The 18,634-nt window shown below is 44.1% G+C and overlaps 1 protein-coding gene across 8 annotated transcripts in view; it reads right to left on the bottom strand.

Moving 5' to 3' along the window:
* Positions 1–1,345: 1,345 nt before the first annotated feature.
* LOC107267318 (protein outspread) overlaps positions 1,346–18,634 on the bottom strand; it is an 88,487-nt gene continuing 71,198 nt past the window's right edge. For 2 of the 8 annotated variants that reach the window (XM_015738855.2, XM_025084981.1), the window contains 14 exons: positions 15,254–15,442; positions 13,247–13,319; positions 12,409–12,954; positions 11,687–11,859; positions 11,473–11,613; positions 11,222–11,383; positions 10,438–10,610; positions 9,414–10,354; positions 9,177–9,333; positions 6,267–9,095; positions 5,905–6,196; positions 4,872–5,445; positions 3,307–3,462; positions 1,346–3,143 (listed from right to left, as the gene is read on the bottom strand). In XM_015738855.2, the coding sequence (XP_015594341.1) occupies positions 2,995–3,143; positions 3,307–3,462; positions 4,872–5,445; positions 5,905–6,196; positions 6,267–9,095; positions 9,177–9,333; positions 9,414–10,354; positions 10,438–10,610; positions 11,222–11,383; positions 11,473–11,613; positions 11,687–11,859; positions 12,409–12,954; positions 13,247–13,319; positions 15,254–15,442 (6,555 nt within the window). In that variant the 3' untranslated portion in view covers positions 1,346–2,994. Of the gene's footprint in view, positions 3,144–3,306; positions 3,463–4,858; positions 5,481–5,558; positions 5,599–5,664; positions 5,763–5,904; positions 6,197–6,266; positions 9,096–9,176; positions 9,334–9,413; positions 10,355–10,437; positions 10,611–11,221; positions 11,384–11,472; positions 11,614–11,686; positions 11,860–12,408; positions 12,955–13,246; positions 13,320–15,253; positions 15,443–18,634 lie in introns of those variants that run through there. The other 6 variants (XM_015738864.2, XR_003059627.1, XM_015738884.2 and 3 more) reach the window with 6 other exon arrangements.

Below are 18,634 nucleotides of genomic sequence, written 5' to 3' on the forward strand. Positions count from 1 at the left end.
CGAGAACTAATCATTCTGATTGGTCGAGAGCCTTCCTTAACGAATCGGTACGTAACTTCTGGAGATCCTCCACGGCCGCTTCCCCAGGGCATCGGGCGACAGCTGGGCACCACATCCTTAACTCGGGCAGGAGGTTCCTCTCCTGCCCTTAACCGTATCAAAACTTCCTGCTCCCGCACTACAGCCCTTTGCCCATCTCCAGCGGGGCGCCGGTATCTCACCCGGGCTTCTGCCGGTCCGTGGAGACGTCTCCGTCGGGTACTCTCCTCTGCCGGGCAACTCGGTACGTCGAGACTATATCCCCACGGCAGATTCAAGCACCTCGACCTCAAATAAACAATAACGAAATCTTACGAGAGCCTTGACATAACTATACGAATCAACCCGAGAGCGTAGCTTCTGAGCCGGGTGGCGACCCGAAGGGAACCAGAAATCGAGAACGTTATCTGTATCGGTAACCGGAGCCGCCTTGGGACCGTGATTTGAAAAATCACGTCACAATACATATTCGACCACTCAAAAACGTTGGTACGGTTTGACGGCTCTTCGCTCAGGTGATATGTCAATCCTAAAATAAAATTGGTTTCAAGAAAATCGGCGCACTGATAATCTTCCTACTCGTCTCTGGCAGAAACACACCCAACCTGAAAACCGAAAAATGAAAACAAAAAAGGAGAAACAGACAATAAAAAATCGTTACTAAAAGCTATCTCTCTTTGAAACCGTAACCGAAATATATTAAATTTGAAAACCGAAACTAAAAACCGTAACCGAAAATTGATGAATGAAAAACCCAAAACCGAAATCTAAAACCGAAATTCAAGCTTTAACCATTGTGAACACCGTAACCGAATCGATATATCTTTCGGCTGCAGTTCCAGATAATGACGAACTTTTTACAGATATCAATTGTTGCGCGCACACTTGCGGCGGTGAATAGGAAAAAAGGTGCAGGAAAACAATTGATCATTTTCAGTGTTTTTGCAGATCGTCCGTATCGTGATAAGTTTCTATACCTTATGACTTGTAATGCGAATTTGGTCTCGAACTATATTTTCTATTTCACATAATTTTTGTATCATATACTTATCTGGTTTCAAAACTCTATTAAATATATAATGTAAATTGAGGTCAAACTGCAGCTACGAAACATTTTTAAAGAAAATCCGGATCATATTTCATTTTTAAATTTCCTAAAGTTGATGCAGCTGAGTTTACAATGTATAATGTCGACAGTTGTTCCGAATATTAAAAACTATTTACTATTGGCGATAATGAATTTTCACTCTGGGAATTAAAATTTGTTTTCAATTAGAAAATACAAGCAAAATAAAAAGCGGGAGACGATTGGTTACTGATTTTTATTTCAAACGTGTTATAAATTATAATACACATACAATATCATAATCGTAATATATTATAAATGTTAAACAATCCTGAGCAATTACTCTACGTAATAGATAATGAAATATTAATATCGTCGTAGCAACATATCCTAATAATAATATAATGTAAAATACAATATTAATATATATAGATATATATATATTTATATATGTATATATGAACAATCCAATCGATACGGGAGGGGTTTAATCTCGTCCTATTTATACTTCGGAGGCGTGCTGGGGGGCAAAAACATCATTAAACTATACAGTATTAACATTAAATGATCGCAATCAGGGGGTAATTTACAGAATGAACTGATGGACTGGTGATAAAAGACTGTTAAACGATAACGCCATGATATGTGCATAATCTATACACAACAAGAGTGCCTCACCCTCCCAAACCCATAATGAAAAACAAGCGTAAACAATTGTTCTCCGCATAACAAACAAACAAAAATTATTTCTCGAAACTTTTCGCATTTCACTTAAGCTTTTCCCAAGACATTCGACAGATATAATGAATCTTTTCTGTGTCCTGTCCATTACTCCTAGCCATTTTTATTGTTCCGCGCGCTACCACCGCTCTATAAATATACATTTCGAACTTTACTTTCCTATATAAACACACTCAATGATTACGGCTGTATAAGACAATACGATAAGGTATTTCTCTTTCAATATAGACGTATACAATTACTGCTAAAAAAAACATACATAGTAATTGGTTACTGCGAAATCATAGTTGTATACATGACTCGTGGTATTTTAGTGTTTTCTCTCTTATGGATACGTATGTGACTCCAGTGAGGAAAAAAAAGATATCAAAAGTTTTTTCACAATGATGGCCAAAAATAATAGTCACCACATAAAGTCAGATAGTCCACAGTAGTCCGAGATTAAACACTTGCATAACAAATAATGCCCTAGATGCATAATTCCATAACCGTGTAGGGAATAATGAACGTTTTGTAAAATGCTTACGTATCAAAGTTGGTAAACCGCGTATCAAACGATTATCAAACGTGAACTCGTGTTCGTTAAAAAAGAGAAATGTACTAGAAAAAAATAGACAAGTTTCAAGGAAAGATATATCCCAGAAAAAGAAGTCTTCCGTACGGCAGAGATAAATAGAAGGGAAGAGAACAGAGTGCAAAAGAGACACGTGTACGATTTACCGTCTATTTCCGTATTTACGTACTCAGCTATTGAATCATGTTTACCTCATAAACATGCTCAATACAATTACGGTTATAATAATTAACGGAACAATTAAAACGGAGTAGTGACAAGTAGACATCTACTAGACATGAACTATAGTGACATAATAGATACGTGTCTTCTTTTCAAACAATAATTCAGAGCTGTCTCTGACGATCAATCATCGTCTTAAAAAGTCTATCAAAAATTTGTGTTCAGCACCATTCTTTTTAAGTCCATAATAGATTTCGCAGAACCTAACGTATTCTAGATTCGTAAATGCCTGAACAGCGTTCGAGGATACATGACGTCAAAATCTATAGAAAATATTATGACAAAGGAGTGGGGGGGAGTAAGAATTAAATTTTGACAAAGTAGACAAAGGGAAGAGAAAGATCAGCAACGCTTAAAGCTCAAAACGCTTTTTCCTCTCAGCGACCATGCCCACCGCGGGGAGTGGGGGGTGGAGTGGGTGATGATAGGTCGGCGTTGGTGTCGTAGGTAAACTTCTGCAACCTCTGTTGGACCACCTCACTGCAGGAGACCTCATCAGCTCTGAAACAAAACAGGAAAAGTATTAAAATGACAGCTTGACCCTCTGACACTTATTCTTCTTCTTGAGAGCTTCTTTTGTACAAGAACAAAGTGTATGGTAAATATAATGGGACTTGTTTCGATAATGCAATCGTTGCTAAACTACATTTTTCGTGACACGGACCTGCAACGTAGAGAGCTGGGGGTTCCGAGATGAGGCTGGATGTGTGACGAGTGTTGGCACGGATGGCGTATGCCTCCGGCTGTTGCTGTTTTTCACTTTGTTTGTTCTCCTGCCCCCTGACGCCATTGCTGCAGACTCGCATCGCTGTTGTGCCACCTTTTTTTAGTTAAATTTATCTAATTACTTTAAAGGCTCGCAGTGTTACTAAATAGAGATTGTGATACTCCACGTGTTTAGGCGTCGACTTACATAATATAGTTAAACGACAGAGATTAATGTGCTGGAAAACGTAGTAGTTAAATTATTCAATTTTCATTTGTTTTCTAAGTTTTCACAGCACATTGTTTCACGATCTGTCATTTTTATTGAGGATGATTACTATTTTAATTGGCAGGTCAATCTTATAAGTATTTTAGAAGAATTAACCTCTAGATCGCCGGACGTCTACATATAAGCATTGAAAGGTTTACTTATTCAAATAAACTATATATCAATTAACATGTCAAAGACTGGAAAAACTAAAGACGACGTGCGGCAATCTAGGAGTTAATAATCACTGGTCTCACTTGGAAGTGTTAAGATGCTATGAAAGGTTGTTAATCGTTATCAAGGATAAACTACTTTTTGTTGTTGTTGTAATGCAATTGTAGCAGGATCACTTTACTTTGTATTATAATGAGCGTCCATTGACAATTTTGTTACCTAATGATGAGTGATTCATGTTAAGTTCTATAGCACTATTCTGACATACAGAGTATGATAATTGTTTTGTATGTTAGTTAGGTTAGGTTATTTTGATTACTCTCGTCGCTTAGATCTCACATATATGATATACGCAATGATTAGTGATAACGCATTAATTGAAACACTTCTGCCAATAATTACATATCTTAATATAAATTATACTTGCTTCAGACACCAATAGAGCATATAAACGATTGTATGAAATACTTATATCATCCAGTGAACATTCAACATACAGATAATTCATAATAACTCATAGCCGATCATCGTAACGCTGCCACAACACACAAAAAGCACCCGCAGAACATTCTTCACAACGAAGCTACGTCAGAGATATTATGTTGTTCGAAAATCAATAATTCCAGAGTGAAAGAAGCATTTATAAAAAGTCTATAATGCATACAAAAATTTAACGATCTCAAGCAACATGATTTCCCTCTCCTTTCTGAAGCGTACAAAACCTACCGCTACCAGGACACATTCTTAGTCCCTTATGTTTTTACATTTATTCTTTTAACACGTTGAGTGCCACGTCAGTCATCGGTGACTGACATTGAACTTTCCGTTCAGACCGCGTCAGTCACCGGTGACTGACACTCAGCACCTCTAAGCAGCGCGTGAGGCCTGACGGGAATTTCCTTTTAAATTCGCGTGGCACTGAACGTGTTAAATCTCTCCAACGTCAAACACCTCAGCCCAAGATCATAAAAGCTAATATTCACGAGGCCACGGCAGTATAACGATGCAGTCCACCACCACCACCAGCAGTCAGTCAATCGTTTAATGATTTTCATCATTTTTAATTCACCTCTCTTCTGTACCTTGATACTGATGAGGCAGACCACTCCTTGGTCTTAAGCTGTCCCAAAGTGGAGATGCAAGGCCATTGCGCTCCTGGTTCTTTTGCCCTAATTCACTTGATTCTTTCTTTCTATTAAGACCTGTGACGCCACCGCTAGATCCCGGACAGTTTTTAACCAGATTGTTCGAGTAGGGCAACGATATAGACTTGATTCGTTCAAGTTTGTAGGCAAACGACGGGTTCGTCTTGTCCACGGTTAATGATTTTTTCTGAGTGCAGAAGAATTTCGATACCGGGGTGCCTTTGGGACTACTACTGGTAGTAGGAGCTACAGTAACAGCAGCGCCAGCAGTGGTAGCAGTACTAGTAGTAGTAGTAGTAGTAGTAGTAGTAGTAGTAGTAGTAGTAGTAGTAATAGTAGTAGCAGTAGTGGTAGTAGCAGCAGAATTGATAGAAACTAATTTCGAATCTTCGCCTGCGCGTGATACTTGCTCGTGACTACTGCCAATTCGCTGTGGTGAGTATGCTGGCGAGTAGCTTAGCGACGGTGAATTTTTCGGCACACCGGACGAGTCACGTAGGCCGTCCCCATGCTGTTAGTGAAATATTGAAATGACCATCAGTGCGACTGATGATTTCTTATTAATATTAAGATTATTTTTTATATATTATATACCACGTTAATATGCTCCTTGCCACATTTTTCTTGCAATCGCATGTTATGGTATTTCTGGTTTATCTGTCATCTATGACATAGAGAACCTCCATGATTGCCATACATATTTACAATGGAGTTGAAAAATCGGAATTACCTTGACGTCACTTCCGAATCGCTGTTATCAGGACTGAGGTCGGGTATGGCTTTTGTGTACGTAATTTTGTTAGTAGGCCTGATTGATGACACATGTAACTTCATAAGCCCAAGAATCATCATAATATGCAATTGCGATTTAGTTAATAATTTAATTACATGTTTTTAGTGTGTGCGTATGTGTGTGCATTAATCACATCTACCTTGTAATTATTGATTGATGAAAATGTCTAATAATCACCTTGAGCTGCTGTTGTAGGCGATGAATTTCCTCTCTCTGTTCCACAATCTCATTATCTCTGCCACGTAAAAGCTGTATCGTGTCGTTCATACCACTGTCGTTTGTTTCGAGCACCAGGTGCGCCCTGAGCTGTTTGTTCCTGGCATCCAGTTGCATAATATGCTGTTGGGCCTGCGCTACTTGCTTTGTCAACGAGCCCACCTTCTCCTCGAGTGCTGCTGACTCCACGCACTTGGAGGAATACTTGGCAGATAGGGATAAGATCTCTTGTTTGATCTCCTCCATCTCCTCCCTGAAATAACGCCAATGTCATTATTTGATTATTAATTACCGAGGAGTCTTTTTAGCAGTTGCTTGATTACCAAACATACTCGTGCTCCTTATGCAAGGCTCCAATGTCCTCTCGTGCCTGCATCTGTTTGATGAATTCTTGTTTAAATTTTGCGATTTCCTTTTGCACCTCGTGCTCATGAGCCTTCCTCATAGCGTCCAATGCGGCCAGAGTCGCCTGCGTTTCCTCCGACAGCGCTTGCTCCTTTTCAATTCTCAGATTTTCCAATTCTTGCCGATGCTTCTCCTCCATCTCAGATATTATACGCCTGTGAGAGTTTTCCATTGCCAGCAGACCCTTCTCGCATAGAACTCTTAGTTGTTTGATCTCCTCCTTGTAGCGCTTCCTGGTCTCAACATCAGTGTCCAGCTCTGCGCTGATGGAACGCTGATATGCGGCACGTAGTTCATTTACGTGAGCCGAATGCTCGGAATCCATTGCGTTCAGTCTGTGTTCCAGTTTCCTGGCTCGTTCTCGCAAGGTGGCTGCCTCCTGTTCATATTGAGATGTAAGGGAGTGTCTCTGGTTGTCGAGTTCACCTTTAATATCCATAATATCACGTTCCTGGTTTCGTCTCAGATTTTCCAGCTCTTCGTTATGCTCAGCCGTTAGTCGCTGAATTGTCTCCTGCAGTTGGTTACACTGATTGCACGTGAGACTCCTTACGTAATCGTCGAGACGTTTTATCTGCTCACGAAGTTCTGAACACTTTTCGCATACGCTGGACCAGTCTGTGATGGTGATGACGGATTTAGGCCAACTCATAGTCCCGTCGATCTTGTCTTTCAGGGTCTTGCTGAGATTAACTAGATCTTCTTCGAGGTAGGAAAGAGACTGACTGACGTTCTTTAGCTGCTCCTTGGATCTGTGCTTACCGGATATCCTGTCTTCGCAGTCCTTGGAGAATTGTTGGTATAGATAGATGTACTCAGCATCCAGAACAGGGTCGTTTTCAAACTCATCCCCTACTAACTGTGTAAGGATGTCGTCGTTACGAATTAAACTGGACACGAAGGTCTCCCCGGAGAAACAGGAAGTTGATCCCGTGCTGTCACAAAGAAGAGATATTCTGGAATCTATCAAAGCCTTTTGTGCAATTATATCAGCGTACTCCATGAGTAGTTGTCTGGATTCGTATTTGGTATCAGAGATAGGTTTATTCATTTTAGCTCTGCGTAAACATTCCTCGTACACGACCGTCAGCTCGCGAACAGAGAATTCCATTTCCTGTCGCAGCTTCGCCTGAGCTTCATCCGCCCAGGATTCCATTCCTATGTGCTCTGATGCTTCAAAGTTGAGACAGGCGTCGGATACCGATGCAATATTCTGCTCGTAAACTTGGCCACATCTCATTATTATATGAGATACCTCAGATTGCACCAATTCCTTGCTGACGGTTTCCTGAGCTAAAGCCCACGCTTCACGGATCCTCTTATCCTCTAGGAGTTTCGTACCAGATGGTACAATCTGTTTTCCAAGATCCTCCTGCTCGGATAGATCAAGGGTTTCGGCGGCCAAGACCTCAGCTAGCTGTCCTAACTTAGTCTCCTTATACCTCTGTACAATATCGTTAACCTCCTTTTGCTTTTGCACCAGGTAATTTAGACTCTCGCTCTTCGCGGCAGAGACGTCCTTGGACACCTCATTTGTCAGGGTGCCTCCTATAAGTACTAACTTATTCGCTAACACTCTAGTGAGATACTGTACGTAACTCGTGTTTTGGTACATTTTCGGCTTAGTTCCACGGACCTTACATTTTAAGTTTGAAATAAGATGACTAGTTTCGACCAATTCACTCAGAACAGCACTCCTGTCGAACGTCCTGCCCATCGCGCACTTTATCTGCCTGAGTATCACCGACTCGAATGCTACCCTCTCGGCAATTAACTTCAGCTTTTCTTTGTCGTCCAGGCGACCTGTTTGCGCAAGTACCTGGCGTCGTTTCGTCAGCTCGCTTATCTTTTCCCTAAGTATAGTCTCTAGTTTAGACACCACCAGACCCACGGATTCCGTGAGTTGGTTACTACTGGACTGATTCTTCTTGCACTCTACACAAGAATCTAGAATGTCGTTCACTTCGCGAAGGCATTTTTCAGCCTTCTCCTCAGCCTGCGTTGAACCGAGACATTTCTCCAGTCTACGTTTGGATTTAGAAACGACCCTCTCCAATTTCTTCAACCTGGACAGCACCTCGAGGGAGACTTCGCTGGAGGTTCCACTGACTTCACTGCATTCGCTGGAATCCTTCTCTACGTCGCTGGCCATATTATCTGCAACATTAGCCACTTTTGTCTCCAGAGTACTGAGACGAATCAGAACTTTCATAGGTTCCGAACTCGTAGCGCTATCTAGGGATTTTCTACGCAGTCTCGCTCGATCTAAGCTTTTATTCTCACGCTTCCTTTCTTTCTTAGGATTTGGACTTGATTCTTTGGAGCTGCTTCCGGCTGAAGCTGGCGCACTTATACTCTTGCCACGTTCTATGGCGCAGATTTTATTCTCTAGGTCCATGAGCTTGTCCTCCATTTCCTGGGAAATTTGGAAAGACTCTCTACCCTTCAAAGACAATGATCTTCTCTTGTCCCTCGTTTCAGCCTTTGTCAATTTTTGCTTCAGCGCCCGAACTTGTTTCTCACTTGCAGCCAACTTATTGGTCAAATCCTGAATCCTAGCGGCCATCAGTTGAACTTGAGCCTGGTTCGTCTCGTTTACTCTAACAGCATCCTGTTTATGTGCAAAAATTTCCAGTTCCAGTGCATCTTGTGTAGCGTGTGCTTCGCGTAATTCTCTACGCATCGCTCTGATCTCCAAGATAGCCTTTTCGAAACGACCACGCAACTCGTCGTACTCCTCCATGATTCTACAGATAAAGAAAATAATCATACGTCACGTATAATGGAGATCTGGGTCAGAATTTCTTGATATAACTAAAGTGTCCTACCTCTCTTTATCCAGTTCATTTAAATCCAGGTCCAGGTCAATGTTGGTCAGATCGCTAAGCGAATCGAAACTCCTGCCTCGTTCCCTGGAAGCAGAGAGACCGGTCTTCGCTTCCAGTTCTCTTACTCTCGTATAGAGTCTTTCGTTCTCTTCGATTCCTGTAAGCAAAAACCAAGTTATGATCAGATACCGCCGTGGTGGACAATGACAAATTCCAAGTAGATCATTCCGTACTAACCCTGGGAGAGACGATCACTCAAGGCAGTCATCTCGGTCTGCAGATGCTCGACAGTTCTGTGACTTGACGAAAGCTCGTTGGTCAGCATTTCACAGCGTTCAGTAGTCTCCCTGAGGATAGCTTCTGTTTCGAGTAGCTTGCACTCAAGAACCTCCTTGTCCCTGTTGTAAAGTTTCTTGAGTTTCTCCAAGTCCTCGAGATCCTTGTTTCTTTGCTGTTCCGTTCTTTGAATGGTACTGAGAAGTTCCTCGACCTGCTTTTCCCGGATAGAGGCTTCAGCCTTCTGTTGTCTGAGTCTAGAAAGTTCCTTTTCAGCATTAGCGATATCCGTACGAGCAGAATTCAATTGAGACTTCAGATTTTCTATCTCGTTCTCCTGACGCTCGATAATGACTAGGAGAGCGGCTGGGTGCGATGGATTCTGATCATTGAACTGATCCCTAAGCATAGCCACCTGGCTCTCCAATAATTCCACTATCAGAGGATTCTCGCTGGGGTCTTGTAGATGACCATTATTTTGCTCTTCGTCCTCGCCCAGCTCACAGCACGCCATCATGAGATCTTCAGATCTCACGCTATCCAGAGTACTACGTCTGGAGCTCGGTGGCGAGCTACGACTACGCTTATAACCTCTAGACCTGGAACTTGACCTCGACCTGGCCTTCACCCTGGACAAGGCAGTCCTCGTTAAAGGCGGCGATGGAGGCAATTCGGACCACTCATGATTAGTCATGTCTGACCAATTGGATCCCTTGAGCGGCATAGACCAATCTTCATTTCTAGTTAGAGGTGGAGATACCGGCATTTCTGACCAGTCACCGGATTCCCTACGTCCACCCTCAGAAGCCGTTCTGTACTCCTCATCGGATGAGAAGAGAACAGACCTTGGCGTAAGAGGAGTAGAAGGTACAATAGAGTCCCTCTCTCTATCGGTAATGGACCTAATATCAAAGGACTGTCATCAAAGAAACGAACAAGCTATAATAAGCAGTCTTAACACAAACTAACTAGACTAATTACTCACGTAGTAGGTGACTGAGGATTAGCTTCTGGCTGCGTTTCCTGACACACTACATGTCCGTCCACACTGTTCTCCGGATCTGGCAGATTCGCGGATCTCCTTATGGCCGACATCCAGCTGGATCTGATTCCGGCCGTGACCGCGGATAGAACTGTGGTACCGCGATCGTCCCAGGTCTAAAATAGACAAGTTCACGTCGACGCGAGACGGGTATTAAAATCACGATAAACAAGCATCCACGTCATACGACTATTTGTCTCGAACAAACATTAATTCCGTCTAAGAGCGTCTGCGAGTGTCGACTATGCTTATGCGCCTTTACCAACAGACAGAAAGACACTGCAATGCGCGAGGCAGTGTCCCATGAAATTGAATTAGCCGACTTTTTCACTCATGGGGACATCATCGTCACCGTTCAGTCACGTTACCAGCAAAATTTCCTAGTAGTGCCAGCTACTGTCCACCGGCTCTGTCCACGCAAGTTAATCCAGTGGATCCAATTGAAGTGCAAAGCCCCTGTACAAGTCATTATTATATCGCGACCGTACACACTCATCACGAACATGTTTCCGTATCAATTTACGTTGCTTGATGCGATAAGAAAGGATCATGGAAATAAAAATTATAATTTTTCGCGTACGCGACACTCACCGAGTTTGCACAAGGTGACGGGATAATAAATTGGATGGCGCTTGAGAGCAAACTTTACGGCCAGCTTATTTTTCGCGCACGTTACTTATTTTATATTGTGTTTGAGGAAAATTAAAAAGTAGTTAATGGGACGTACCACTGTCTGAAAACCGTAATTTCTCGCTACTTGTACTGGAGTTATTGCTGTTACTGTGTTTAGATCTATTACGCCGTCCATAATGCCCTTGTCTTCTGCGCTGGGATCTCTGTAGTACATCAGACCACAACCACGCAAAACGAACCAATGCTTGTTCCATTCCTGCAACAATATCATTATTATCGTTATTATTATTATTCTCTCTCGTAATTGTCTCGCACACCGAGACAAGTATATGACGATAATTTTACCTTGTTAAGCCCTTGCTTCATGAGCCAGCCTTTCTTGATGTTTAATAGATCCTCGGCAGGTAGATCAACCCTTAATTCAGACGTGGGTGAGTATCTAGTGCCAGATATGTCCAGGCCGCAACCATCAGGATCGCCCCTTATCTAAATAAAAAAAGAACAGGATAGTGCACGAGTAATATTTTAAAGTCATTGCGCTAATTGATTAATGACTAACCAATTTGTCTTGGTGAGCTGCATTAGCGGCATCCACGACGTCTCTGGTTGGTTCCGAGGTTCTGGGCTTGCTTCTACGTGCTCTTGGCTGCGTTAAGGATGCTGCGATATCGCGAAGCTTACCCTCGCGTTCTCTCTCGTGCTCCAGGAGTATCCTCCGACAAGCATCATCGTCTGGAATAAAATAGCCCATAAGCCACAGTCTCCTTGGGATTGCGAAGAGGTCTCGCGAAAAATTGACTATCAAACGTGAACGCCGAGGAATCTTATAGGGACTCGTTAAATCCCATTCCTGGCAGTCCATTAGCCATCACACGTGGTACGGTAGCAATCTAAATGAAATCTAAGGAAGAAACGGAACAGAGAGATCCCGGCTGTCGCATTCGAGCGCTCTTAGATTCGCCGTAAGATATCCAGCTACGCAATTACGCAACGCTACGCAGAACTATATCAGTACCGTACCAACCAGGGATAGATCATCCGTGGGAAACAGCGTCCAGGACACGAGTATCAACGAGACAATGACTGATGAAATAATCTGGATAATTCCTAGGAATTTAATATGCAACCAGAAAAAGTGTTGAGCATACTCAAAGAAACTCGACATCAACTAGCATTCCAATGATCGAACGCTTTGAATTCCAGTCGTCATCCACTATGGTGACCTGGGGTCTCATCGATTCTGTCATTAATATCATAACAATCACAGGTACACAGACTGACCCAATTTTTCAGCAGAACTGACGGGGGCCGTGACGGAGCGTTCTCCTTGCTGACTCATTCTTCGACGTGCCTTGTCTTCTGCACGGAGTTTATCCCGGGTAGGTGGGGACGCGCTACTGGCTGGTTGATCCCTGTAAGCTCTTCCTTCGTTCGGTGCGATAGGTGGCTTATCTATTAAGCTCGACGTGACTGAGGTACTGGTCGTCGAAGTGGAAGTCACCGATGAACCATTAACGGCGATCGTCGTCGAGATATAAGGATGACCAGTGGTACCGTTCTCCATTGTGGTATTCCTCAAGGTGGACAGGCTATTCCTGATGGCGCTTCCGGTTGCCGGTTCAGCTGTCAGGGTACTGGCGATACCATTGGCAACGGTGGTAGTCGATATCGCACTGGATGATGTACTCGACGGTAAGGGTGTGCTCGTGGTGAAACCGGAAGTACAGAGCTCCGCTGAGGTAGCTTCCGGGAGCCAGGTGGTGCTTGTACTGCGTGGCTCCGATCGGCAGCTGTTGAACCGCGGTCGTGGCGGGTTCGGCGTGTTACCTGGGGGAAGCAATGACGCAGTGAAATAAACAAATTGGCGTGACTACGCGAAAACGTGGCTGCAGGATTATCATCTCGAGGACTTCCAGGAAAATGGTGCAGGTAAATAGCAAGGTGGTGAGAGTCTTGTCGCGTGATATATTAATGACGCAAGATCGGTCAGCGTGGAGTAACGTGACCTTGTAGAGATTGGGATCATCAATGGATTATCTCGAAGACCGTCGTAATAATATGATGACGCTCGTAAGTTTCAAAAGATAATTAAATATTTAGATGAATCCAAGATACTTACTGCGAATGGTGGGGGTGACCTGGAGGATGGTAGTTTGACCTCCTGGAAATGTGGCATTTCTCTTGTGTCGTCCCTGAAAGTAAACGAGTGTCGATAAAGTCAATTCCTATGTAAGCAAAGTGGTTCGGGTCTATGAATCCTATAGCAAAGTGTAATCAATAGCGAATGATAACTGTCTATAGGTATATTACGAGCACTCTTCGACTGCATAATTCATAAGATCCGTCGACATGCAAGAAACAACAATACCGAGCGTGTTATGCTGTCGCGAGGTGATTTATCGTTCGCTACGTATTCGTGTCAATGATAGTCGCGTATTGACTGCCATTGCGAAAGCTCATTGCGATCCTATAGATATAATCGAAGTACGTGCACTTTCTTAATACAAGTCGATCGGTAACAAAACCAACTTTACGTTGATTTTCGATAATCCACAAGCAGACCGATGGTAACCGTGACATTCCGCGGACGAATCTTCTCGATCTAGGAATGACAAAGAAAAATGGCGAAAATTCATTTCCGTCACGTTGGCAACCATGTGCACGTATATAGCCTTGGCCTCTTAACGTGTCTGCGACCGGTCGATCGGCAGCTGTGACGAACGAGGTGTCTCGATTTCCTAATCGAACGTTATTCGCGCGACTTTCGTAACGTCTCTAGTCGCTCGCCAATGTAATCGCGGCTTAAACTCGTTGTCGCCCGTTAAACGTATATCTGAACGACGATAGTAATCGCGAACGGTACATAAGATTCCTGCGTCCTTGACCGACCAAAGAGCCCGGAGGATGAATCTTGTAACATCTTTTTTCTCTCTTCTCGTCTCCTTTTATCTCTATCCTTTTCCTTTTCTTGTGCGCTCAATCGATCGAGCGACCCGATCGATTCGCGACTCCCGAATGCCGCGCGCGCTTTAATCCCTGAAACGAGTTTGTAGCCGCCGCGTAATCGGACGACACGTTTTCGAATTATATTATAGGCGGTCTGAAGTTGGCTGCCAATGATTTCGTAATGATTACGCAAGCCACTTAGCACCGTTCGTAATACGTGCAAGGAAAATAAGTAAAATAGCCGATATAACGCTCTCGAAGAAAATATTACGAGGTGGAGAATGGGTAAGGGCTAGTTTCTATGAAGCTACGTGAAATTCATTTTTCCAATGCCTTCCCTATTAGGTGGTACAGGATCGCGAAGAATTGCAGGAAGGAGCCAATCGGCTGTCAAGTACTCCATGCGAGGCCCCACGCCTCGTATTGTCAACGTAACGAGCATAACGCAGCAGGATGCGCTAATGATTATGCTACTGCCGCACAGCCAGTAGGTACTCGCCGATGAATTGCACGCCGTTCTCTTCGGTCGGTTCTCCATCTTCCATTCCCCTCTCTCTCTCTCTCTCTCTCTCTCTCCCATTTTCTCTTTTCATAACCTTTAATAAAGCATAGAGGCGCGACTACGAGAGCGCCTAACGAGCGACTTTCCGAGCGTCGCGCGTGTCCCTTGCCCACGTTCGCACGTATCACGTATACGTTGTACGTTACGTAGCTCCGCGCGCGCGGCTACATTCATTTGCCCATCGCGGACACAGTGGATTAGTGTAACCATGGTAATTACGTGGGACATGCAATTCTCCTTTTGACTCTATCTACATACGACCGTAGCTGGGCACTCACTGCTGATAATAGAAACGGGAACTAAAAAGGAATAGAGGATTTCTCGTGGACTAGCTGCATCCTGATTATCGACAATTCCGAACGTTACGCGTTTCCATGTAGCGGAACGTGCCAGTTTTATTATCTTGGAACGTTGGTAATTAGGCACGTCGCGATTAAAATGTTGTTCATCCTTGGTAGTTGAGTGCATTTTTTTTCTTCTTGTTTTTCGTACTTGTAAGAATTTCCGATAAGAACTGTCACGGTCTTTAAAAGGTTACAGGTATCTATATACCTGATGTATATGCACATATGCACATATATATATATATATATATATATATATATATATATGCATTACCTTGTTTCGCGTATACACCTGGAGAACGTCACCCCACCAGCGTGTCTCCTCGCGACAGGTTCCCTTGATGAACGTAACACCTTCCGGTGCCGTTATGGCCAGACTGTAGGGATGTCCTGTGACGTCCTCGGCGGCGGCAACCTCCAGGACTCTCGTCATGTCGATTCGGGCTTGCGGTACCGTTTCCGGCTGGAACAATAAACGCACAAACATCACGTATGGGAAGACTCGTTTGCGTTTCGGTTGTTTAGTGCTGATATAAACAGAGTTTGGAGTTTATCGAAGCGCCTCGGAGCGTTGCGTTGCGCAACGAGCGCGGGAAAAAATATCACGGAGAACAAACGAAGCTAGATCTTTCTAGGAGTGCTGAGATATTTATTAGCCAAACAGAGGAAAGACGTCATGGAAAGTAATTGCGTTGCTTTGGCACGTTGCTGGTTAAATGTTGGTTGCGTGTCAAAAATTCTACACGCTATAACCTGGTGTTGTATCGAGACGCGCACGTAATGGGATTCGCTGGAATATAATTGAAGATAGCTGAAAATCATTTATTTGACGTGTCCATTGACATCGTTATCGTACGAGCATCTTAATTTATAATCTTCATCGGAGATAACGTACGAGATTTTATGAGACCTTTAGAAATTAAGTATACGTTAATGTTTGTCTAAGAGAGTTGTTCGCGGCTTCAAAAATGTTTAATTATCGCAACTCTCTTTTTTTTCCGAAATAAGATGAATATTATAGGTGGGAGATTCTTGGCAATTTCGTCAATGACTTTGCGTGCGCGGTGAGGTCGGTTCTGCCATTAATGGAGAAAGTCGACGGAACAGTGAACCAGATGGTCGAGTTGTTGAAAAAAAAATAAAAAGGAAAGAACGACAGGAGAATTCTGTATACATAGAGGGGTGGTGAGGGAAAAAAGTAAGAAAAGTCACATCCGAAGTGCATCATCGTCGGGGAAACGATTGCGAGCCGCATATCTCGTCGGATGCACAATCGCTATGTCGAGTTCACAATACGTACGTGGCCGTTTACCATTTGCTCCACTCGTGCGCTGCAACCGGCAAAGTGCAGCTCGTTAAGTGCTTTCTTTTACAGACCATAGAAAGTCGAAGTCGACCGCGAGGAAAATTAGAAACTCGTCTTAAGGCACTAAACGCGCGTTCGCGTGAAATCCTCTAGTAGGACTGCGTGCGCTTTGTCACGGGACTTGAACTTCTCTGATAAGGTGCAAACGCTTATGCGCCACAGGGCACAAGTTTCGAAAATTACCTAATACCAATATACATACATAATACATTTAAAATTGTACTCCCACGGTTCACCGGATGACGCGCATGTACTTTCCACATTTTAACCACAGCTGTACGAGACCACATTCCAGAGTACATGGTTTAGGAAAGAATTATTTTATAAATATATTACACAATTCATACATGAAATCATGCAGATACTTGACTACGTAAAAGTTAGTACCAACAGCAAAACCATAGTGTCAAAAACATGAGAGCGCGATGTGTCCCCGTTTGCACGTGTCCTGTTACCACGTGGTTCTTTTCACTCTGTCATACACAAAGGCGTGTGCGTAGGACGGGCGACACGAACCGACTAATCGTATGCAGGGCTACGTCGCTGCACGTACGTTCTAGTACACTATATCAGACACAGAGAGTATAGGTACGATATGCAAAGAACAAAAGAAAGCACGTAGCGATAAAAGAAAAAAGGTATTAATAAAAGAAGGTGAAACTAAAAAAGAGAGTTCGGCGACGGGCAAAAGCGTCCAAGCCATCCGTCTTGCGCGTCAGCCGTTACGCGTGACACCGTAGCTTTTTGTGTGGCCAACGTGTTTATTAGCAAGAAGCGAACCGGCTGGCCTCCCGAGGTTCCTCGCTTCCCCTACGTCAAAAACGGCGAGGAGCACCGCGACGCGGCGCGGCGCTTTCCTAGTGGTCCTGGTGGTTGGAATACGGTGACCAGGTCGCGGAAGTCACAAGATGGGATAAGCACAGGCTCGCGTAGAACACGAGTTGTCGCGCCTCAGGACCCGTTCGTCGTCCACATGCGAACCGCAATCTCTCATCTAACTTCACGTCCTCCGACCTCGGTCCAGCTACGTGCTCAGGCTCGCCGGATCTCCCGAGATTTCCAGTCGTGCCAACTGGTCATGGATTTTTCTGGCCGCCGACTAGGATCTTTTAATTTCGTCCTCCAGCCGTAATACATCACATAACCTCGTGTCGGTTCACATGTGCTCGGGCGCATAAACTCCCGGAAAAGACAGTTAGCCATGGCTCGACTTCCTGCTCGAACGGTATCGCCATTGTTCGGGTGGAGGGGCTGATATCATCTACAGCCGAGAGCCCAACATTCTTGCACTTGTATCCTCATATAGTTCAACATAAATTAGTCTCATTCCGCGGTTAGAACTTTAAATTACGAGGCTCCAAGCGAGACACCTGACAGCTCGTACCGGGGGTCATCGGGCGCCTCGTAACTCATGCAGGATCCTCTGGGGCCTCCGCGTGGCTCGCGATATGCCCGCAACGTTACAGGCGCATTGTACAGCGGCGAGGATATCGCGGGCCCTCAGCACTCGGAGCGTCAAGCTAAGACTGGATCATATATTATCGGAGATTCCTCTTCGCTAACTAGCCGCGGCTACCGCCAGCTAGAAACCCGCCAGGTTCCTCAACGGAGAGTGGAGTCCTGCTGCATCAGGGGTCTCTCTCGGACTCTCTTTTCGCGCTTACGCCTATCTTTTCTTTACTTCTGCCTTCTCTCCCTCCTGTGCTCCTATCTACGTACTCGCATGCTATTCTCGTACGTCTTCGCTCCGCGGCTGTAATCGACGAGAAATCATCGCTCCCCGTCGATGCTCGATAATTACCAAGTCGAGGGCAAAAGTTTTTCGCCAACCACGTGGCACTGCTAATTGAAAAGCTATGGGATCCCGTGGTAATACGCGCCCCCTGCGCATGATCTTCCGAGCGTCCTGATGATGCGGCCGAGTCGTGCCGGAACCACCGCAACGTTTCTACGTGTATAGTGCATTTATGAATACTCCATATGGGGGGTTTACGCATTCTCTCACGTTTATGGGAGGAGTCTCGCACGCACCATAAGCAGATCTACCGCGGTCTAATCGGCTTGTATCCATCTACAGAGAATCGCGATCGGGCGCTTCGAAGATCTTTTATCAATGTGAACTTTTAATCTGCATTTATCGAAGGGTTTTATTATTATCGTTGATTAGCACTTGGAGATATCCTTTTGAAAATATTTCAGTATCGTTCGTTGCCGACGAAAATCAGTTTGCTAATTTACCATTGGTTCGAATATCTTATTCGTTGCGATATTACGGATCTGGAAACTCGC

The sequence above is a fragment of the Cephus cinctus genome, unplaced genomic scaffold, assembly GCF_000341935.2.
Source record: "Cephus cinctus unplaced genomic scaffold, Ccin1 Ccin1_scaffold0029, whole genome shotgun sequence".
Classification (NCBI taxonomy): Eukaryota; Metazoa; Arthropoda; class Insecta; order Hymenoptera; family Cephidae; genus Cephus; species Cephus cinctus.